We start from the raw sequence: 25,000 nt of genomic DNA, 5'->3' as shown, positions 1-25,000 counted from the left end.
ATCTTGTTTTTTTGGCAAAATAACGTAAAAATATGGTTTTTTGGGAAAAAAAAAAAAAATCCCGACCTACCGACCCTATTTTTTTGGCCTATGTTACCGTAAACAGACCTTTTTTTTTTTTTGGCCTAAACAAAAACAACAAACGAACAAGCCCGTTAATAAAAAAAATAAAAATAAATAAAACTCCGAAGAGAACAAAACAGAAGTCAACAAACAACCAAACAAACAACCAAACAACCAAACAAACAAACATACAAACGAACACAAAAACAATCAATCAGTGAAACAAACAAACAAACAAACAAACAAACAAACAAATTCTCTGACCTTGTCTCGTGGTATGTTTTCAGGCAGGATAAGGAAGCGCGCCTTGGGAAAGTCTGGCAGCAGGGTACCCGTCTTGGAGGTCAACGAATACTTCCGGGTAAATCCACCCTGCAAAGAAGGGCGCGAAAAATAAAGTATACTCAGAATGACAGGCATATTGCAAGTTAATGCAGCCATCTTGCCAGGACAAGAAGTACAAAACTTGACTAAATGTAAACAGACATACGCGTAATAGATTTAAGACACAAATGAGTCCTTCGTGGATACAGCGTCCTGGCACCAGAGAGAATCAGAATCATCGAGTGAACAAACTAATTGTTTTCTCAAACCCTGGGATTTAGCAGAAACCCTGGAAAATGGGCGAGCTTATCTGAACATTTATGAAGGCTATGACAACAATGCAGACCACTTTGTATGTGAGGATACCTTGTTTCATTAGTTTTTGTAATGACACATATTCACTGTGAAAGGATAGTAAGGGAATGGGTATGGAAGGGGGTCAAATGCAATGCAAGAATGTCAAAATAAACACACGCAAAATGTGTTATTCTCTGATGACATAGCAAGAATCACTGCTTTGACCATTGGTCGCGAAGGCTTCAAACAAACAGCCCAGCGTGACGTCTGATCCAATAAGACGATAATCCCTTTATAAACTGGCTATATCCAACATACTCAGTGGCCAACATTCTTGACCCTTATGCATTAGATAGCGTTATTTGCAGTTCCATGTCTGCATGAAGCCCTTCAGGTCGTAGAAATGGGATGAGAATAAATCCTCAACAACTACTTAAATTGGTGTCACTATCAGTGTATGTATCCTGGTCAAGGCACGATACTACCCGTATACACGACCATGTTCACAGTCACAGACCTGCGCAGGCTTTCACCTGGTATAAGTGCAGTATTCCACTTGGACATGTACCGAACATCAAAGTTCTGTGTTCTCTCTGTGCAGTGTGTGGATTTTGTGTCGAATTGATTTAGGAGATTGTCGTGGGTATCACAAACGAAATGCATTTAACAAAACATTCTGTCTGCATATTCGTTACGAACACTACAGTGCAGATACTCTTGCCCCCTCCTCTCGAATCTCCTCCGACAAAATTTACCTTTTTTTTCTCCCTTTCATTCCTTAATTTTTTTTTTAAAGAGATGAAGAGTGTTTACGTGTGTAGAAGTAGCAGACGTGACAAGAAATCCACTTTTTAGAACCTTCTTCACCTTACAGTGACAGACTGAATGTAAATAGTTTCAAACACGGAGACCACCATATAACCGTAGAAAAGAAACACAAATGAATCGTTCCGGAATAGCGGAATATGTTGAAGGGGCAAGACAAACCAACAACCAACCCAACCAACAGCCAACCCAACCAACAACCAAAACAACCAACCCAACCAACAACCAACCCAACCAACAACCAACCCAACCAACAACCAACCCAACCAACAACCAACCCAACCAACCCAACCAACCCAACCAACCCAACCAACCAACCCAACCAACAACCAACCCAACCAACCAACAACCAACCAACCCAACCAACCAACAACCAACCAACAACCAACCAACAACCAACCAACAACCAACCCAACCAACAACCAACTCAACCAACAACCAACCCAACCAACCAACAACCAACCCAACCAACCCAACCAACCCAACCAACCCAACCAACAACCAACCCAACCAACCCAACCAACCCAACCAACCCAACCAACAACCAACCCAACCAACAACCAACCAACAACCAACCAACAACCAACTCAACCAACAACCAACCCAACCAACCAACAACCAACCCAACCAACCCAACCAACAACCAACCCAACCAACCCAACCAACAACCAACCCAACCAACAACCAACCCAACCAACAACCAACCAACAACCAACCAACAACCAACTCAACCAACAACCAACCCAACCAACCAACAACCAACCCAACCAACCCAACCAACAACCAACCCAACCAACAGCCAACCCAACCAACAACCAACCCAGCCAACAGAAAGCAGCCAAGCTGTTGATTTTGTTCTTCCGTAATAGCAAAAGAATTCTCTTATCCCATGTAAAGCCTGGACATATATGTGATAGTGTACATAATATCTGACACGACGAGTACAGTATCTTTAAATCAGAGTCACTATCAGTATATGTTTCATGTAGAATCAAGGCTGTAACATAAATCTTCAACACTTGTTTACAACCTACCCCACTATCGGTCAAATGGGCCGTACTTGTACTGACCCTCTAATAGCAATGTAATGATGACCACGGGTTTGACCAACACCCCCCCGTCCAGAAACTGATCCCTCAGAAAGAGGATTAGCTTTAATCCATTACGGGTGGTGGGGGTGAGTTGTGTTTGCTGGGTGTGAAACGGGTAGAGTGTGCAACATCTACCCGGGTTTAAACTCCCAGAGCATCCCCGGGTTTGAGTCGAGCAGATGAAAATCCTTTTCCTTTTCAACTTTTCCTCACCGCTTGGGCAACGATAAGAGACAGATTATGCATATTATGCATCGGATGTGTTGGCGCTTAACCTAAATGCGTGAACCTACAGATTTCATGTTTACTGCTGTGTAACCTGTTTCGCGATGCAAGTCACAAGGGAACATGAACATTTCCTGTATATCCTTCACAGGCAAGTTTCAAAGAAAAACATTAATCGTAAAACACACCAAGCTTTTGTGTTTGAGATTGTAAGGGCTTGTGTTAAAGTGATATTTAGTGATATTACCTACCTGCGAGCGTAACATATTAGTTATCGTTAGATGTGGCTGTGATGTGGCCGGGATATCCACATTTATCAGACAGAATGACGTGAAAGAATGAGATATATCAGATCGAGGCACAAGCTTACAGAATATACTTCGTTTCTGCTTGATTTATTACAAAAGACTTCTTACTCATCAAAGGTTATAATCCGACAAAGGCTCAAGAAGCAAGCGAAGATACTAAAATGTTGCGAATTAACTTGATGGTTAAACTCGACTTCGACTACTGCCACTACTGCTGCTCGAGTGTTACTACTATTCCTTCTGTTGCCGCTACTACTTCTATTACTACAACTACTTTTTTGTTTGTTTGTTTAACTTAAGACTCTCTCCCTCTTACAACCCTATTTTCTCAGACATTCTGTTCATACTCTCTTCACAGTTACCCCCGTTTTAAGACTCCCTCCTTTTTAGGAACTAATTGTTTTAAGATTTGTCGAGGTCTTAAAAAAGGGGTTCCACGTACTGCATCAGGTTCAGGAGCTGCAACGCGTATAACAGCCTTGTTGATCATCGATATTAAGACATTTATTGAGTTGATATGAACTTGAAGTAGGTGCTAACATCTGTATTAATTTGTTCCTTTGTTTGCTTAACGCCCAGCCGACCACGAAGGCCCATATCAGGGCGGTGCTGCTTTGACATATAACGTGCGCCACACACAAGACAGAAGTCGCAGCACAGGCTTCATGTCTCACCCAGTCACATTATTCTGACACCGGACCAACCAGTCCTAGCACTAACCCCATAATGTCAGACGCCAGGCGGAGCAGCCACTAGATTGCCAATTTTAAAGTCTTAGGTATGACCCGGCCGGGGTTCGAACCCACGACCTCCCGATCACGGAGCGGACGCCTTACCACAAGGCCAACCGTGCCGGTACTACAACTACAACAACAACAACAACAACAACAACAACAACAGCTACTACTACTACTACTACTACTACTACTACTACTACTACTACTACTACTACTACTACTACTACTACTACTACTACTACTACTACTACTACTAGGTGGAAGCGTGGGGCCATATGTGATAACATACACCGTAAGCCTTTTTATGAAATCGTCAGCTTTGTGATATATCGGAGCGATATCAGTGCACTTGAGGGCAGAGGGAAGGCAATCGTGTCACTGATACTGCAGTTTGTACGCCGCTCTGTATCTGCTTCCAGTGGGGACATTTACGCAATGTTGCATCAGAGAGAGAGAGAGAGAGAGAGAGAGAGAGAGAGAGAGAGAGAGAGAGAGAGAGAGAGAGAGAGAGAGAGAGGGGAGAGAGAGAGAGAGAGAGAGAGAGAGAGAGAGAGAGAGGGGAGAGAGAGAGAGAGAGAGAGAGAGAGAGAGAGAGAGAGAGAGAGAGAGAGAGAGAGAGAGAGAGAGAGAGAGAGAGAGGCATCCAAGAGCGACAGATTTTTCCCCCACAGAGTCTGAGAGTGAAGGAAAGCTTGAGACTCAAAAAATAACAATTTATTACTGATATTCATCTTACTCCGAAACAAATAATGCTTCAGCACGTTTTAACATGCTGAAGGATTCTATAAAACAGGTCAGCAATAATTGTCATGAAGAGGTAGACTTTCTTTGTCAAGCTCTACTGCAGATGTCCAATGAGTCTGCAAGGTCCAGCAGAAGCCATGACTATACAGTCTCAACATCCCCTTGTTTGCTGTCAACAAGATTAAGCAGCTTAACAGATAAAAGTTTACTGGGGTTGTTTGCGTCAGTAGCATGTATGCTCATTCCGCTCAGATACGTATAGGCCTACCTTGCGGGAGAGGAGGGGGGATATGAGTGGGAGTGAGAGGGGGGGGGGGGGTAGAGGTAAAATTTGAATGTTTGGACCCCAAGCAACAAGCAGGTTTATTTACGTATATGATACGTTTTACTACGCTTGTTATGACGTCAGTTTGACCCGTGTGATGCACTGACTGGAAGAAAAGGAATCAACATGTGCAGGGGCGGATCGGGGGGGTGCAATGGGTGCAATTGCACCCCCCCCCCCCCAGCGGGACAAAAAAAAAAAAAAAAAAAAAAAGAAAAAAAAAGAAGAAAAATGTATCACCTGAAAATAGCACTTTACACGCTCAGATTGCACCAGATTGCACAATTTTTCTTCCTTTTTAAAAAAAAATTCCGGGGGGGGCATGCACCCGGACCCCCCTAGCATGCTCGGCGCTTCGCGCCATCGGTTCGGCGCTTCGCGCCATCGGTTCGGCGCTTCGCGCCTTCGCTGATAAGATACAAAAAACAACAAAAAAAAGAACTTTGCACCCCCCCCTTTCAAAACCCAGATCCGCCCCTGATGTGGATATATGTTTAAAGTGTTTGAAAGAAGACAGAGCAAACAGATGTCATGCTATGACAAGAGGCTTATGACTTAATCTCTTAAGCCAGCGTAATGCAGTTTGATTAAATTGGTCACTGCATCAGTTGTGCATTTAAAACTTCTCGTATAGGCACAACTTTTATGTTAACAAACATGGGAATCCAAAACAAAACCAAGCAAGGCAACCTTGAATATTTACAGAAAAAACACCCTAAACACAACATTAACAACAACAACAACAACAACAACAACAACAACAACATACAAAATACACAACAACAACAACAATACAACAACAACAAACAAACAGACCCCACACAAATAACATAAAACAAAGTAATAAAGCACACAAAGCATAGAACATGGGAGAGTACGGTTATCAAAAGACAATTATGATACGAAAGGCGGAAAAATATGTTAAAACAGGTACATTACCTCATTCTTTAATTTGCACCCTGAAAACCTGTGGAAGAGCAAACAAACACATGTTGAAACAGAGAGTCACAATGTATTATCATAAAAGCCTTGTACGATGGGACCCCCCTTTGTGAGACCTCAAACAATCTGAGAAAACAGGCCTTAAAAAAGAGGGCGTATTCAAATGGAGGCAAATTTATATAAAGGTTATGAGCAGAAAAGCTAAGAAAGCAAGGTCTTAAAAAGAAGGAAGTTTTAATTTAGTAGTCAGTTTGTGATTTCAATGCGACTCGCTGTATCTGCAATTGCACGTTATTGTGTACCCCTGAATCTAAAACACAACAAACGGCTGCGAGTCACACGAACTGAGCGGTGGCGGTTGACCGTTCAAAGAAACTGGCGACGTGCAGAGGAAGTTTTAATTTGGTGGGTCTTATAATGGGCGTTCAGTTTCCACTGTACAAAAAAGTGGACGAGCAAAAAGAACCCACGCATAGATAAAGGAAAATAAACAAATATACAAATAGACTAAAACGAACGATTCGACTAAACTACCAACCAAAAAAACCCGAACAAGTTCTTAAGACAACACGGAGTCATTTAGCTGTTAAAACAAGAAATTGAAGCAATATATACACTCAGTGTGCATGACGTACTACCGGCTGCAACATTTCTTTTATAATTTAAGTTTCTAGATGTTTGCTCGGACACTAAAACCAAACTTGATACATATTTTATCTTTGAAAAAAGTTAGTAGTTTCTTGTATTTTATAGTTCCCTTTCTGTCGTTCCAAGCGTCTAAACTAAAACTAGAGTTTGCTCCAGTTTTATCACAAATTTATTGGAACAGATAAAAGGTGCTGCAGCGGTTCATGAACTCCGCATTAAGTTTCTTTGACAATGGTTTACGGATAGACGAAGGAGCATTCTCTGCAAATCTCTACGCAAATACGTTTATCATAAGCTCGGGCTGATATCAGTAAGCTTTTCAAAGCTTGGTTTTTCAAGGCTGCTAACTTATTTTGCAATATTTGTACCCCCAGCCCTTGACAAGGAGTTTCTATTCGCAGGGAGTGTTTTGTTAATTCCGTTTTAGATTTTAGTACCGTGTATAAGATAAGTGTCAATTCTGAATATCCTTTATTTACGTATCTATCGGTCCATACATTTTCCTTCTTATTAATTAATTTATGTATTTATTTATGCAACTATTCATTTATTCAATCATTGATTTATTCATGTTTTGATTTTTTTGATTGATTTATTTATCTATCTACTATATAATACTGGTAGGATTTTCGGTGGTTTTTCGATTCCTGTGACCAAACCGCGCGGATTTGTGCCTTCTCCTTCGGTTGCTATGCCAACGTGACCCAGGAAATCGATTCCGCTAGGTCCCGACTTCCAATTTTGTCCACGAACAAAGTTTGAAGAGGTTTGTCTCGCAAATTTGAGCAGACAAAAGTGAACTTTGACCTGAACTTTGACATCGCGGCGAAAGAGATCTGTGATTGGTTCTTCTTCAACTTTCGGTTCGACTAAACACGCGACCGCACCTCAGACGAACCTAGCTGTGTGTTTTATTTCTCTACCCCAGACGAACCTAAAATAATAAGAAGATAGATAGATCTGTTTATCTGTTAATGGAACTCCAAAATATTCCATAGATTTGTTTACTAAATAGTTCGAAACATTATCACCTGATAAGTCGCCGTATAACCTTATAGGTTCCAGCGACTAAATATTTTCCCCCGGTGCAACCATAGACATGTACGTCATCATGATCTCCCCTTAATTTGACCGTTATTTTGGCTGTCTTAGTGAAATGGTAAGATATATCTCTATGCTTTTTACATGTAAGTGTTCGGAAAAAATACAGTTATAGCAGTTATGTACAAAAATAAGCAGCATATGCTCTTTTCGCCAAAGTAAAGTCCTTTTTTCTTCTGGTTTCTTATATGTGTCACAGCACACCGCAAGCTTTTAGGCGAATAGCAAGTGAGTGGTATATATATATCATCAATTTTATAGTAGGTAACGGTGTACATTACTTGCCATGTTCATGTCCATTATACGTTTTCCATATTACATATGTGTCATTTAATTGTGTGTTGCTTGATGCCATGTATGTATATGTGTGTGTGTGTACATGACTTTAAATAAGCATGGATGTGTGCACTCGATTGTGTGTGTGAACCATGTATATATTTTCTGTTGTCAATTACATTATGTTATACTATGCGTTTGAATCATTAAGTATTTTAGACGTCATACTTTTTTTCGTATCTTCACGATGGCTTTTTACCCGTTTAAATTTTAATGCTTCCAACTTTCAAAGCGCTGCACGGCTGGGAAGAGATGCGCACTTTTATCACTGTTGTTCATGTAGACGTAATCATGGATTCATGCAAACGTCATACCTGCTGTATTTTATTTTGTTTGTTTGTATAGTCGCGTGCGGTCGCGCAGTCTTTTTGGTCAGTTCCGATTACCTCCCATTGATGCGAAAACCTATATGACTGTTTTTTGTTATTTTTCTCTCTGTTAATTCACCAGTGGCTATGTAACATGTGTTATACCTTATAGGTTCCAGCGACTAAATATTTTTCCCCGGTGCAACCATAGACATGTACGTCATCATGATCTCCCCTTAATTTGACCGTTATTTTGGCTGTCTTAGTGAAATGGTAAGATATATCTCTATGTTTTTTACATGTAAGTGTTCGGAAAAAATACAGTTATAGCAGTTATGTACAAAAATAAGCAGCATATGCTCTTTTCGCCAAAGTAAAGTCCTTTTTTCTTCTGGTTTCTTATATGTGTCACAGCACACCGCAAGCTTTTAGGCGAATAGCAAGTGAGTGGTATATATATATCATCAATTTTATAGTAGGTAACGGTGTAAATTACTTGCCATGTTCATGTCCATTATACGTTTTCCATATTCCATATGTGTCATTTAATTGTGTGTTGCTTGATGCCATGTATGTATGTATGTGTGTGTGTGTACATGACTTTAAATAAGCATGGATGGATGTGTGCACTCGATTGTGTGTGTGAACCATGTATATATTTTCTGTTGTCAATGTTGTCAATTACATATGTTATACTATGCGTTTGAATCATTAAGTATTTTAGACGTCATACTTTTTTTCGTATCTTCACGATGGCTTTTTACCCGTTTAAATTTTAATGCTTCCAACTTTCAAAGCGCTGCACGGCTGGGAAGAGATGCGCACTTTTATCACTGTTGTTCATGTAGACGTAATCATGGATTCATGCAAACGTCATACCTGCTGTATTTTATTTTGTTTGTTTGTATAGTCGCGTGCGGTCGCGCAGTCTTTTTGGTCAGTTCCGATTACCTCCCATTGATGCGAAAACCTATATGACTGTTTTTTGTTATTTTTCTCTCTGTTAATTCACCAGTGGCTATGTAACATGTGTTATACCTTATAGGTTCCAGCGACTAAATATTTTCCCCCGGTGCAACCATAGACATGTACGTCATCATGATCTCCCCTTAATTTGACCGTTATTTTGGCTGTCTTAGTGAAATGGTAAGATATATCTCTATGTTTTTTACATGTAAGTGTTCGGAAAAAATACAGTTATAGCAGTTATGTACAAAAATAAGCAGCATATGCTCTTTTCGCCAAAGTAAAGTCCTTTTTTCTTCTGGTTTCTTATATGTGTCACAGCACACCGCAAGCTTTTAGGCGAATAGCAAGTGAGTGGTATATATATATCATCAATTTTATAGTAGGTAACGGTGTAAATTACTTGCCATGGTCAGGTCCATTATACGTTTTCCATATTCCATATGTGTCATTTAATTGTGTGTTGCTTGATGCCATGTATGTATGTATGTGTGTGTGTGTGTACATGACTTTAAATAAGCATGGATGGATGTGTGCACTCGATTGTGTGTGTGAACCATGTATATATTTTCTGTTGTCAATGTTGTCAATTACATATGTTATACTATGCGTTTGAATCATTAAGTATTTTAGACGTCATACTTTTTTTCGTATCTTCACGATGGCTTTTTACCCGTTTAAATTTTAATGCTTCCAACTTTCAAAGCGCTGCACGGCTGGGAAGAGATGCGCACTTTTATCACTGTTGTTCATGTAGACGTAATCATGGATTCATGCAAACGTCATACCTGCTGTATTTTATTTTGTTTGTTTGTATAGTCGCGTGCGGTCGCGCAGTCTTTTTGGTCAGTTCCGATTACCTCCCATTGATGCGAAAACCTATATGACTGTTTTTTGTTATTTTTCTCTCTGTTAATTCACCAGTGGCTATGTAACATGTGTTACAGAATTGCACCGGTGTAAGGGTTAACATTTTATTTTTCACCAAGAGAATATAATTCATTATATGCGGGATAATGTGCGGGGGGGGGGGGGGGGGGGGGAGGGGTGCAAACAACATTTTCACAAGCACATAACCAACAAAATGACATCGCATGCGCAGCACACAAAGTGCGTAGCACGGGTACCACTAGTGGTTTAAATTGTTCATTTAATAAATACATTAAATAATTATTAATGAATTGATGTATTGATCCAGTTATTCGTTTATTTATTCATCTTTTTTTTCCTTTTTTTTTCCATACATTTATTTATTTGTTTATTCATTTACGTATTTATGTATCAGTAGAAGGTATTTGAGTAGTTCTTTATTTTGTTATTATTTTTTAATTACTGTATTTATTGATTGACTTTTTTATTTTTTTATTATTTTATTCTCTTTTTGTTGAATTTTTTCTTTTTACATGTATAAGTTGTACATTACAGGACATCGCCTAAACAGGGGGACAAAAACATAAAACAGAACACACTTTGACAATTACAACACACATAGGGTGGGTGGGTAGGGGGTGGTGGTGGGGGGGGGGGGGGAGGTTCAGGGCTTGGTGGTCGCAGTATCAAAAGTATGTACAAAAAAATTGACTTTTTAAAATGTATTTACTTACTTATTTATTCTTTTTTTTAGGTATTTATTTATTTAGTTATTGATTTATTTATGCATCTGTCTATTAACTTACATCGTTAGTTGGTTGATTTGGTAACGTACTTTTAATCATTTATTATTTTCATTTATTTGGACATAACACGTGCGTTTTTTTCCGTTTTTTTTTTAAAGATCGAAATAAATCGTACATTATTGATGAGAAAAAGGAAAAATTGAAGAAAGCAAACAGCCATACATTTAAAAAAAAAATTATTAAAAAAAAATTTATAAAAAAAGTCCTATCAAAAAAAACCAAATTGTATTTGGTCCAGTTCTTTGAACATTATATGAAAACAACAAACAAACAAGCAAACAAACAACAAAGCAAGCAAACAAACAAATGAAAATAAAAATAAAATAAACAAAGGACATTCTGGCAAAATTTACTTAAAACAGAGAAAAAAAAATCCCAGTATTTTCTACGAAAACTAGCTTACTCTTACACAGAATAAACTTGCTCCCACTGTCATAAAACAAACGACACAGCCACAAAAGGGTATGGAGTGCAGAAGAGTGTGTAAAATAATTCCAGCCCTCTTTGGTATTGCTAAGATCTTAGTTGGTGGCTGAGGGGCTTAGTGGCACAAAACAGATAATATATAGCACAGATCATAAATCACATTCAAGTATGCTGGGGTGCTCTCTTTCACACCTTTATAGACACGGACGTTAAGACGTTTTTCTCTTCCCTTTTTGTCTTGATTGTTTCTATTGGTTGAATTATTTTACCGGTACTATGAATCAGAACATGCATGCGAGTATACGTACGCGCTCGCAGGCAGTCGCGCATTTACGAACGCATAAACACACGCACGCACGCACGCACGCACGCACACACGCACGCACGTAATCACACACACACGCACGCACCCACACACTATCAAAAATTCATTTATGATTCAGAACAGACACGCGGAAACACGTGCACGCACGCATGCATACACCATTTTATTACACGCACTCATGCATATAGTTAATTTCAGTGTGCAATGACAACTAAATAGTGAAATACCTTGTAAGCCCTTTTCCGGAGTAAACAGAGTGGTAATACTGACTGGTTTCACGAATTCCGATTCCATAATAGTGATATCTGCACACAAAAGGACAACAGAACTGAAACACAGCAACAAATTGGTTATAGAAATATTTACCACAATAGCTAATAAAAGTTGGTCTCGGTCGCCAACAAAAATAAAATTTGTGAGAAGATTTCGGTTTATAAACTTTGACTTTTTGTTGGCCTGTTCGTATGATGGCCTGCGCTTCTTGCGTTGATAAACATATGAATAAATAGATTTGTGGTAAGAAAGCAAAATTAACGTGAAGTCTAAATTGGGAATGTCCGACTTACTTGGAGTGTCCTCTAGTTCCTAACCGCCTCGTCGTCAGATGTGGGAACTTCTGTCGAATTGTCTGTAAAATCAAGTTGCAGGAATGAAACAAAACATTATTACACTGATGGACTCAGCACATGTGTATACTTGTCAATTGTTGCCAGGTATTCGTTATTTTGCTTTAACTCTCAACACACGCGATGCGATTCAAGACGCATTTTTGTAAACACGATGTGTCAATAATTAAATCAATCAATCGATCGATCGATGCAACCATCCATCCATCCATCCGTCCGTCCGTCCGTCCGTCCGTCCGTCCGTCCGTCCGTCCGTCCGTCCGTCCGTCCATCCATTCATCCATCCATCCATCCATCAAGTAAGAAGAAGTTTACCGTCGGCGCACAATACTCGAAAACAAAAACAAATGAGCAACCAAAAGGAGCTTATTCAAACCATGAAGATGAATTGTACCTTTTGTGTGACATTCTTTTTTCAGCCTTTAGGACAAACATTGCTTTGTTTTGTTTTTGTTTGTTTGTTTGCTTAACTCTTACCAGTTCGGGGGTTTTAGGGCATATTTTACAGTGCTGTTGGTGCCTACTTGCCGAGTGGCTATCTGGGGTCATATTCTAAATGAAATATAGAAAGTTATATATCAAATGAAAGGAAAATAAATAAGCTTTTCATATTTGCAAAGAGAATTGTGCTATCTTTAAAGGTAAAAAAAGGTTATGGGGGTGACAACATGATTTTTGTTGAAATTTGTACGCCCATTTTTGGAACACGTGACAAACACAAAGAAGACATTGTTTTTGTGTTCAGTTTATTTTAGATATGCTGCTAACTAGTCTGTTTTGGCATTCATTTTACATGACATAGCAAAGTTGTTTTTTTTTTGAGTTTTGCTGATAAACAAAAAAGTTATTGTCACCTGAATACCCCCACCCAAATTTCAAATTTGGACGTTTCATGACATACGCATGCCTAAGGCCCAAACAATTTTTTTTTTTTTACAGAGTTAGTGTTGCATACGTTTATAGTTTGTGTTTGAAAAGTTAAGATAGTATTCTATAACATTTTATTGTAGCGCTGAAACATGAAAAATGAATTTATTTATGTTTCTGTGTTTTTTTTAAACCTTTCTTTGTTTTAAAATGCTAAATACTCTAACTTTGTTGGATTTGAAAGGAATGCATGCAGTTACGGTATTTTTTAGGCAATTCATTTACTTGCGTGTGTTGATATAATTTGTTCAAAGTTCAGATATCCTTTTTTTTTCTCCCTTTAACCTTTTCTAGTTAAATCTAACAAGCGAAATAATCTTCTTAAGAGCAGTACACTAAAACATCCGCCTGTGATTTCTTTCATTTAATTCAGGTATTTTTAGTGAAAATATACAAGAACGGCGAAGAGAGACCGTTGAGAGAAACTTAGAAGGCAAACACAGACATTTTGCCTAATTCCCTGCAAACACACAAGTCAAATAAAAATCACGGGGTTTCAGTCCAACCGAGGGGGCAGATAAGATGAACCGTGCTCTGTTTTATTTCAATAAGGACAAAATTTTATTTCGCTATATAGCATAACAGCCATTGGAATTTGTCCTGGTATGGAAACACTCATTCATCTTCTTCCTCTTTTCTTTTTTTTTGTTGCTTAACGCCCAGTCCACCACGAAGGGTGATATCAAGGCGGTGCTGCTTTGACATTTAACGTGCGCCACACACAAGACAGAAGTCGCAGCACAGGCTTCATGTCTCACCCAGTCACATTATTCTGACACCGGACCAACCAGTCCTAGCACTAACCCCATAATGCCAGACGCCAGGCGGAGCAGCCACTAGATTGCCAATTTTAAAGTCTTAGGTATGACCCGGCCGGGGTTCGAACCCACGACCTCCCGCTCACTGGGCGGACGCCTTACCACTAGGCCACCGTGTTGCGGTCACTCATTCATCCATACACTCCTTGCATATACGGATAACGACAATTATTATTATTTAATTCTTTTTTTTTGTAACAACGGTGGAACAGGAGAACATTTCGTTTAAAATGAAAGCCACTGTATGAACTCACAAAAATACATGGGAGATTTATTTTCTACAAGTTCTTTTGTAACAAACGCTGACTAGAAATTAATAATCAAAAAAACAAGAAAGGTAGGTTGTTGGAACGTGTGTTATTGACAAAACAATACATTCACAGATATTTCGACCCAACGGTCTTTCAAGTGAACAGACAAACAAATATTCACACAAAACTTATCTTGATAGTTCTACCAGTTTACGTCCACTCGTCAAGAATTCATTCGCTCGGCTTCCTGACGAGTGGACGTAAACTGATAGAACTATCAAGATAAGTTTTGTGTGAATATTTGTTTGTCTGTTCACTTAAAAGACCGTTGGGTCGAAATATCTGTGAATGTATTGTTTTGTCAATAACAAACGTTCCAACAACCTACCTTTCTAGTTTTTTTATTCTGAATTTTGGAACGTTGGCAGTCTCTTTGTTTTTGGATTTGTTGAAATTAATGTCATCAAACGACAATATCAACAAATGGGAAAAACAAAACAAGGATGGAGGGGAGAAATACATGAATGAATGAATGAATAAAGACAGGGAGACAGGAAGGAAGGAAGGCTGGAAGGAAGAAAGACATGAAGGAAGGAAGGAAGGAAGAAAGACATGAAGGAAGGAAGGAAGGCTGGAAGGAAGAAAGACATGAAGGAAGGAAGGACGGACGGAAGGAAGGAAGGAAGGAAGGAAGGAAGGAAGGAAGGAAGGAAGGAAGGAAGGAAGGAAGGAAGAAAGACAGGAAGGAAGGAAGAGAGGAAGGAAGGAAGGAAGGGAGGAAGGAAGGAAGAAAGACAGGAAGGAAGGAAGAGAGGAAGGAAGGAAGGAAGGAAGGAAGAAAAAAGATAGGAAGGAAGGAAGGGAGGAAGGAAGAAAGGAAGGAGACACAAGTCCACAAAAGGCGTAGCAATTAAACAATTTTGGATATAAACTGGTGACCCCTAAACATTTTAACGACGAAACAATTTGTACTTGTACCAAAGAACCAACAAATGAACCAACACACCAATCACCCAGCCAAACAACCATGTTAAAAAGGCAAAAAAAATATTTAAAAAATTGTAAAAGTGGTCCGACCTTGCCGAAGGTGGCAGCACAGGCGGGTTCGAGTCCCTCACGGCGGCAGAAGTCCAAGTAGTGAGCGTACAAAATGCAACGTGGGAGACACACCCCTTCACAGATACAATAGTTCTCTTCCAACCTGAAAAACACAACAAACAACAGCGTTCAAAACATGAAACCACACTGGAGAATTAAAGAACATGGAAATACTAAACATATTATTTCATTAGACAATTTCCGGAAATAACTCTTGTCGAATTTTGATGGCATACGGAAGAGTTATCGTTCTGGAAGTTGAGACATACGTAGCTCAGTGGGTACTACGAGCGTATATTACCAGTGCAGGGCTATAACAAGTCAAATTGTGTGCTACGGAAACTGCGCAAAGTATCGAAAAACGAAAGTTTTCATAGCACAAGGCAGTTAACCATTGTCCCAACCCCAAAGTTTAGTTATACTTTTCGTATAGTTTGTTCTTCAAAAGTTATAAGATGTATATTAAAATTAAAGGCATCTTTGCTACATACATAATTATGAGCAACAACAAAAAAACAAAAAACCGCTCAGCGAGAGACAGGACTTAACAGGACAATATTTATATCTGCCAACTTTGAGTTTCCTCCCCTCTGTTTCAGGAACCTTTCCCCTGCGTTAACGGGAACACATGATAAATTAGTTGACAGAGAGTAGTGTCCCTTGACAGGTCCATATAGGAGCGGCCATTTTTACGAGGGGAGACTACGAGCCATTTATGATAACTGCCTCCTGTTCGTTTTTTGCATCTGTTCGTGATTTTTATAACGCTGCTGAGAGTACGCCCTGTTCATATTTAGGACATGTTTGCTTTGGGTGAGACAAAAATGAAACATTTAACATTTGTTTTGAAGCATATGGTCACGAAATGGGATTTGTGAGCCTCCACCACGAAATGAGTCGCATGTCACCTCGCGCGGTTCTGCGCTAGGCCTAATATAAGTCCGGGGAGTGTCTGGTAACAGTATGAGGGTCACCTTAGTCACAGGCTTATAACTCAAACAGTTTTCGCTCTTTTCTATAACGGTTTTCACCACTGGATAGAGCATACAAAACTCTGCAGGAAAATGTACAGATATGAAAATCATGCAAAGGTGACATGCGACTCAATCCGTGGTGAAGGGTCACATTTGTCGTTCTGAATGTAACGTTCCTCTTTTACAATGTTGAAAAGGGAGAAGGGTTTTCGGCTTCTTTACCTTGGTGTACCTTTATATCAGTGATAAATTCAGTGATCCTTCCTAAAATGTGAGAATATTGAGTATGAAAATAGACGTACTTTTCAAAATAGAAGTAAATTGACAAAAAGAACATACCAGACTACAAGGTCTTTAAAAAGGAGGGCATCTTATAACAATTGCTTTTAAGACGTGGATTCGGCCGTAAGAGGAACATCCGGCCTTGCCTGGTTTATGAGGGACATTTTTGAAATTACTAGACAAAAAGTGAGCTTATTTTCTCAAAACATCTGACATTGGCACAAGAAGTCTGTACTAAAAACCAACGTTTTGGTATTAACAGAATAAGAAAATAAACCCCGACCTCGTCCTCCTCCCCCCCCCCACCCCCACCCCGCCCCTCTCAAAGTCTGGCTTAACTGTGTGCGTGTGCCTTGTATTGAAGGAAGTCAGTGGCAAATTCGAACCACAGAACTATTAGCTCAGGTGACTGTTATAGCCACACCGTGAGAAATTCGCACAAATCTTCCGTATCTCACGTGCCACCGACCTCGGAATGGCCGGGTCACTCCAGTCTGTCTCACACACTGAGATTTATAGATTTCAAATGAAAACTATCTCACGCAGGCCTGGGGAGAGTGTGGTCCCCTCATAGTACACGTAGAGGTCATAATCTCTACAGACTTGAGGCCTACCCGAGATAGAGAGGGTAGAAATTGGTGGGTGGGATTATTGAGAAAGGGGCCGGGTGGAGCAGTGTGTGTTTATTGAAAATGCTAAACGCAATAAAGAAAGATGGGACACTGGTTGGCTGGAAAGCTCGCAAAACTTGCTCTTCTTGGTGTTGACCTTAGCTTCCGATTTCGAGCTCTTACTTTTGTTTCTACAATTTTTGCTTACCCCTTCTTTATTTCTGAAGTAACTGGCTCCTTTTGCTCTACCTCTCTTTGAGTTCTTCTCTGCCTTTGCGGTTTTTTCTTTAAAAGAATACAAATGCACAGTTTGGGGATATAGTTTGATAATTTGATTTAGGTCATCATTTTTAGTTTAGTTAACGTGATCAAGGGGCAGGGAGCCGATGAAGGCTGTTTGATCTCTGTGTTCCTTTTGTTTTACCATTAAAACCTTTTAGAATGATAAACAAGTTGTATGAATTTTTAACTCATCGGTGTAATAAGCTTTTTTAGTTGTGTCATGAAGAATGATATGTCTAAGATCCTCTCTTGTAAACACAAACTAACAGTCTCACTTTCGTCTTGCGTCGCAGACGATGGTATGTGATACGACGGTCTGCTACTACATTAAAGGTTCAAGTGATACGAATGAAAATTTGTGTGAAGAGGCTTATAAAATTATACGGAGTAAAGGTAGGAGTGTTTGAATGTGAACAAAGACAGTAACACTGCCGTTAGCGCGTGTACAATCATTTCAAGTGCAGTATTTCAGCTTTGGAATTCAAAAAAATAGAAAGGATAGCACATCTAACGACTTTGTCTGCTTTGAAGACCCTAAAATTAGCAAATGAGAAAATAATCTTAAAATCAACTGTCTGTATGTGATATCCTTTTTGGTGTATCGCATTATTCTTATCATCATCATCGTCGTCGCGACTGTCTAGTCTCATTCAGCCACTAACACATTTCGTTTATAAGCTCACAAATGACGCAGCAACTCAATTTTAGACTCTCTTTCCGTAAAGGCTAACACAAGAGTACTGAAAACCTGCTCTCCCTTTCCCCACTCAAGTCAGGCAATCAAACAAACAGATAGCAAAATACTTTCACAAACACAAACGCAGAGACAGACAGACGTTCGGACAAACAGGCGGAAAAACACACAGACGGAAAGGACAGTGAAAAACAAATCGAAAGACTACTCCCGCAAAGAGCACGGCCAAGATTAGGCACGATAAACTATGTAGACAAGGAAAGTCCTGCACTCCAGTAGTTTGCGCACTGAGGGTGCACACTGTACTCCCTCAACTGTCAAAGCCTCAAGTACAACGCTTCACACGGGTAGATCTGCAGGATAAACTCTCCCTCCTAGGGGGTCCCTCCAAACCCTCATCGTAGTGGCAACACACAATTATTCACGAGATTAAGCCAACACGCAATTATTTGTGAGATTAAAGTCGTGCTACTCAGTTCATAGAAACGCGCGATGATCCTGTGAGTTTGGTAAGAACTTTACGAGTTGTCGCCCTGGAGCAGCATAGGTGGCACTTGTGTCGTGTGATTTAAACGCTCATTTGCATGTCTGGAAACTGCGAAGCGGTTGAACTGCCATTTTGTTGTAACGGGACAGTACTCGCCCCAAAAAGTGGTTCCAGCACATTGGAGAAATGATGTTTGTTTTCAAAGCAAAGAGGATCGTTGCCCTGTAAAGGTATTTCCTCATAAACGTGGAGAAGAAGAAGAAGAAGAAGAAGAAGAAGAGGAGAGGGCTTGTTTTGGAGCCTGTATTTAAATGACAAAGTAATGGTATTATACAATAACATTGTGTTTACCAATTGGATATGTTGCTTGGCGACGCCATTTTGAGAAATACAGTTTTATATTACTCATTTGACAATGCGAAGACACAAAGTGAAAAATGCCTATTCCGATATTCCATTCAAAGAGACTAGCATAATATATTACCATGCATAATTACTGTACATTCTTTTCATGTATTATTATTATATACTTTCTCTTACTTTTATTAAGAGAGGGTTTTCAAAAGACAATCTCGCTTTAAACGCTCATTTGCATATCTCGAATCAGAAAAGCCGTAGATAATACGGTTTAAAGCGTCTGGGTCTGTCAAAGTTCATTTTTCATTGCGCTAAAACAACCCTGTCTCGTCGGATTAGCAGGGGTAGGATTTTTTCTAGAAGAGTCTGAGCAAATACAGCGAGACTATCAAGTAACACAAAAGACTTACTCGGAAACGGAACACCGAACGGGCAACGCTAAGAAACAAAACAAGAAACAAACAACAACAACAACCAAACAACCAAACAACCAAACAACCAAACAAACAAACAACCAAACAACCAAACAAAACAAGAAACAAACAACAACAACAACCAAACAACCAAACAACCAAACAACCAAACAAAACAAGAAACAAACAACAACAACAACCAAACAACCAAACAATCAAACAACCAAACAAAACAAGAAACAAACAACAACAACAACCAAACAACCAAACAACCAAACAACCAAACAAAACAAGAAACAAACAACAACAACAACCAAACAACCAAACAACCAAACAACCAAACAAACAAACAACCAAACAACCAAACAACCAAACAAACAAACAACCAAACAACCAAACAACCAAACAAACAAGAAAACAAACCCACAAATAATCAAACCAACAAAGACTCAAACAAGCAGTCTTTGCAGAAGTTACATCATGACCGTAGGGTAAAGGGGGGTAATTTGGACACCCTAAGAACTAGACGCTGTGGCTGGCCCATAGAAGTCGGTAAGCAAAGACGGTGAGGTTATATATCAAGATTTGGGTTAGACCTACACATATGCAAGTGAAATAAAGGATCTTCAGTGTTTTATCGACACACGGGCTTGTTTCATGAAAATTGAGAATAGTTCAAATGTATCGACTAGTCGGGTAAATTGAACAGGGCAAAGTTTAAATTAGCCGAACTCATTTGCATAGGTAGCCTATTTAATCCAAGCCGACTATCTTTCATTGCTGCCAGAGCTTTCTTCATGTAATCTTAAGACCATTTTTGATGACTGAAAGACCAAAAAGTAGAGATAGTGCAATTTTCTAACATCAATACTCAAAAAGTTAGACATTCAGCGACATTCAGCTAAAATATTCTGACAGTTCTTACCTGCCACCCGTTGTTAGTCGTTGCGCCATTTTTACATTTAGTCAAGTTTTGACTAAATGTTTTAACATAGAGGGGGAATCGAGACGAGGGTCGTGGTGTATGTGTGTGTGTGTGTGTGTGTGTGTGTGTGTGTGTGTGTGTGTGTGTGTGTGTGTGTGTCTGTGTGTGTGTGTCTGTGTGTGTGTCTGTGCGTGTGTGTGTGTAGAGCGATTCAGAGTAAACTACTGGACCGATCTTTATGAAATTTTACATGAGAGTTCCTGGGTATGATATCCCCAGTTTTTTTTTTCGATAAATGTCTTTTATGACGTCATATCCGGCTTTTTGTAAAAGTTGAGGCGGCACTGTCACACCTTCATTTTTTAATCAAATTGATTGAAATTTTGGCCAAGCAATCTTCGACAAAGGCCGGACTTCAGTAGTGCATTTCAGCATGTAGGCTTAAAAATTAGATAATGACTTTGGTCAATAAAAATCTGAAAATTGTAATTAAAATTATTTTTTTCTAAAACAATCCAAAATTACTTTTATTTTATTTTTCATTATGTTCTGATTCCAAAAACTTATAAATATGTTATATTTGGATTAAAAACAAGCTCTAAAAATTAAAAATATAAAAATTATGATTAAAATTAAATTTCCGAAATCGTTTTAAAAATAATTTTCATCTTATTTCTTGTCGGTTCCTGATTCCAAAAGCATATTGATATGATATGTTTGGATTAAAAACACGCTCAAAAAGTTAAAACGAAGAGAGGTACAGTAAAGCGTGCTATGCAGCACAGCGCAACCGCTACCGCGCTAAACAGGCTCGTCACTGTCACTGCCTTTTGCACTAGCGGCGGACTATGGTGATTGTGAAAAAATGCAGTGCGTTCAGTTTCATTCTGTGAGTTCCACAGATTGACTAAATGAAGTAATTTCGCCTTACGCGACTTGTTTTCTTATGCAAACGTCATTGACAATCACCAGTAACGTAAACATACAGTGACATAAACATATTGTCACACAAACTATTAAAATATTCGTTTTATTCTATTTACCCCCCCTGTTCAATTTACCCCCCCCCCCCCCCCCCCCCCACATACCCTACGTCTTATAAATAAATATGAACCTCATCAACGTTGAAAATGCACCAATTTCATGACTCTCTTTTAAAAAGTCTGCAAAGAACCAGTTCTCTAAAGAAAACTAAAGGGAGTTGATAGAAATCGAGAGTCACCTGGGTTTGCCAGGCGTTTTACCACCGCGCAAGGATGATGCCTCGGTAGTGAGTAAAGCGGCACCATACAGGAATGCCTCGCGCGTGGTTAAATAGTCCGACGATCATCTAGCTAATCTGTCTTCTGTGCGGGTTCCCTTACATGCAAAGATTGGAATTTTAATTTGTTGACTTTCGGATTAACCCAGAGCTGGAGCATGTCCTGAAGATGAAGTAAAAAGTTGGGGAGGAATTGTATGACGCAGTTGTAACACACAAGTGTTGCCATATGATGAGACAGACACATACGACTCCACAGTAATTTAAGGACCAGACGATGTAATCGTCAAAGATGAACACGGGACCACTGGAGAGAGAGAGAGAGAGAGAGAGAGAGAGAGAGAGAGAGAGAGAGAGAGAGAGAGAGAGAGAGAGACAGAGAGAGACAGGGACAGAGAGAGACAGAGAGAGACAGAGACACAGACACAGACACAGAGAGAAACGGACAGACAGAGTGTGACAGGGACAGAGAGAGACAGAGAGAGACAGAGATAGAAATAGATATTCTCTGTCACCGCCTCCTTTCATTTAGCCTAGCTGCAGTTTAGTTACCATATTTCCTTAACTTTTAATCTTCCCATATTAACCAACCATTTGTTAATCATTAACAATTAAGTGATTACAATGTATTTGTAAAGTTTTAATGTCACAGGCAATGCCCAGAAGAGAAACCATTTTATAAAAAAATGAGTTTTCTGATGCTACATAGTCTGTCTAACACAACTGATTTTCCAATTACATACAAATAAAAGAAATTGTATTGCTCAGACTCATCTTCTTTAACTATTGAGTTCCATGTGGGCTTAGCACGAGTTGAGCGTCCTCGTCAATGTGACGGGCAAAGAAAATGAGAAATGTCAAGGAAAACCTGAACAGATTATTTTGTAAAAGCGTACAGCAAAGTGCCCCAAACGCGAGAACTCCATCACATACCTACACAACTGATTAATGCAATAGGTAAAGGACATTAATATACATTTAAAACAAACTGCAATGCTCTGCCAGCGATAACATATTCTAAAACAATCGTTGTCAAAAATGTCACCAGATTTTAGGAGCATATATATTATTTGTTATTATTATTATATATATTATTTGTTTATGGACCAGACGATGTAATCGTCAACGATGAACACGGGACCACTGGAGAGAGAGAGAGAGAGAGAGAGAGAGAGAGAGAGAGAGAGAGAGAGAGAGAGAGAGAGAGAGAGAGAGAGAGAGAGAGAGAGAGAGAGAGAGAGAGAGAGAGAGAGAGAGAGAGAGAGAGAGAGAGAGAGAGGGAGGGAGAGAGAGAGAGCGAGCGAGAGAGAGAGAGGGAGAAAGAGAGAGAGAGAGAGAGAGAGCGGGAGAGAGAGAGAGAGAGAGAGAGAGAGAGAGAGAGAGAGAGAGAGAGAGAGAGAGAGAGAGAGAGAGAGAGAAACCAAGGAGTATAGAGTATAACAACCAAGGAAAATGATTATTCCTGGTATGATATCAGACTGTTAAATCGGGGCAGGAAAGAAAAAAGTGAAGACTAAGATTGTGCGTACGATGAGATAAGCACTCTTCGCTCCCGACACGACACAAGAAATACCACGCATTTTACGAAACTGTCGGCGGGTCTGAAAGATTTTCCTTGTAAAAGCGATAATTCACTTAAAATACAAGGTTAAACGAGGCTCTCAACACGGTATATTCTGTTCAACATGATTGGCAGCTTTGTTGTCTTGTTTATACATTTCGCGTCGAATCTCGCGAGTTCTCGTCAGCCGTACGAGACACGCCGAACGTGGGGATGATATTTAAAACAAACAATAAGGTTAAGCAACATTGGACATAGTTGTTCAGAAATGTCATTCGGTTCTTGCGATGCGTGTTGGTTTCATATGAACTATACTACTTTTCTCTGTACAATGATTTTTTTCTCTATTTGCAAAATATCTGACTGATTTGTTTGGATGCGTTTGAAGTTGCATATAACAAAACGGTCTACCTCCTCATATTCCAAGTTTACTACGTAAATGCCAAACATTTCAAACAAAAGCGATGCAGGGAAAACGATGACACTCGAACGCAACCAGAAAATGGTAGATTATGAAGGACCAGGTACAATGTGACAAGGCATATTAACCTTATTACCTTTCATAATAAGAAAAGCTGAACTATAATGTGGTGTATCTTTTATAAGGCAAACAATATGATCCAAACGCAGTAGGGCCAATACACGGAGAAAAGCGCAAACACTTGAGACGAATTAACAAACAATGTGAGGGAAAGGGGACTAAAAAGACCACGAAGTACGCACGAACTTGTTGAACAAAAATAAAACAAAGTAAAGTAAAATCAAACGAGTTAAAGTAAGATCAAACAAATTAAAATAAAATAAAACCAAGTCAAACATCATCAGGTAAACTAAAAGGAAATGAAATAAATCAAAATGAAATAAATAGAACAGTAAACAAAAGAAACACAATGAACGAAACTAAACTTACATGAAATATATGAGACTGCATACAATTGAAGAAAATCAAATCAAATCAAACCAAATAAAAAGAAGCCTAATTACAACAGTGGAACAGAAGGACCACACTACTGCGTTTGGAATCGTATCTTCCAAACTAAGTTGGTTAAGCGTTCCTATTGGTTCGCTCCTTATTCCTGAATCAACATTTTGTTGTTGTATCGTGGAAATATTGACCCTTTCGACGTGAAAATAAAACTGTACAGTTTCGGTTGGTAGTGCCCAGAAAAACATCATAAAGAATAAAATTAGAGCTCTGTGATATTGACATTGCACTCTTCTCTTTGACAAAACACTACATTTCATATGTGACCCTCCACCACGAAATGAGTCGCATGTCACCTCGCGCGGTTCTGCGCTAGGCTTAATAAAATGCCGGGGAGTGTCTGGTAACAGTGTGAGGGTCACCTTAGTCACAGGATTATAACTCACACAGTTTTCGCTCTTTTCTAAAACGGTTTTCACCACTGGATAGAGTATAAACAACTCTTTCGGAAAATGTAAAAATATGAAAATCACGCAAAGGTGACATGCGACTCATTCCGTGGTGGAGGGTCACATATTAATATTTTTCAAAGATTGGCAAGCACGTGTAAAGAGCACCAACAGGAAATTGCATCCACCCCCCTAGAGCCATCTGCACATCTTTGCTCCCATACAATTCATTTACATTTGATTAGCTTTAACATTAGTATGTAAACATGCACCTTACCTTTAACATACGGTGGTTGACTGCAGCAGTGTACATTTATTGCAGTGGCTGTTCTTAAAGCGCACAATTAGCATTTATATTTTGTACTAATCTTGAAGCACATCAAGTATACAGT

The 25,000-nt window shown here is 39.3% G+C and overlaps 1 protein-coding gene across 1 annotated transcript in view; it reads right to left on the bottom strand.

Moving 5' to 3' along the window:
* Positions 1 to 25,000, bottom strand: part of LOC138971668 (DNA-binding protein RFX6-like) — a 70,506-nt gene that overhangs the window by 30,787 nt on the left and 14,719 nt on the right. Inside the window, exons 2-6 of the mRNA XM_070344434.1 lie at positions 15,367 to 15,490; positions 12,234 to 12,295; positions 11,895 to 11,972; positions 5,879 to 5,906; positions 328 to 435 (exon numbers count right to left, since the gene is read on the bottom strand). Of these exons, the coding sequence (XP_070200535.1) occupies positions 328 to 435; positions 5,879 to 5,906; positions 11,895 to 11,972; positions 12,234 to 12,295; positions 15,367 to 15,490 (400 nt within the window). The remainder of the gene's footprint in view (positions 1 to 327; positions 436 to 5,878; positions 5,907 to 11,894; positions 11,973 to 12,233; positions 12,296 to 15,366; positions 15,491 to 25,000) is intronic.

The sequence above is a fragment of the Littorina saxatilis genome, linkage group LG7, assembly GCF_037325665.1.
Source record: "Littorina saxatilis isolate snail1 linkage group LG7, US_GU_Lsax_2.0, whole genome shotgun sequence".
In the NCBI taxonomy this organism is placed as follows: domain Eukaryota; kingdom Metazoa; phylum Mollusca; class Gastropoda; order Littorinimorpha; family Littorinidae; genus Littorina; species Littorina saxatilis.
This window is presented reverse-complemented; position numbering and strand designations above follow the sequence as displayed.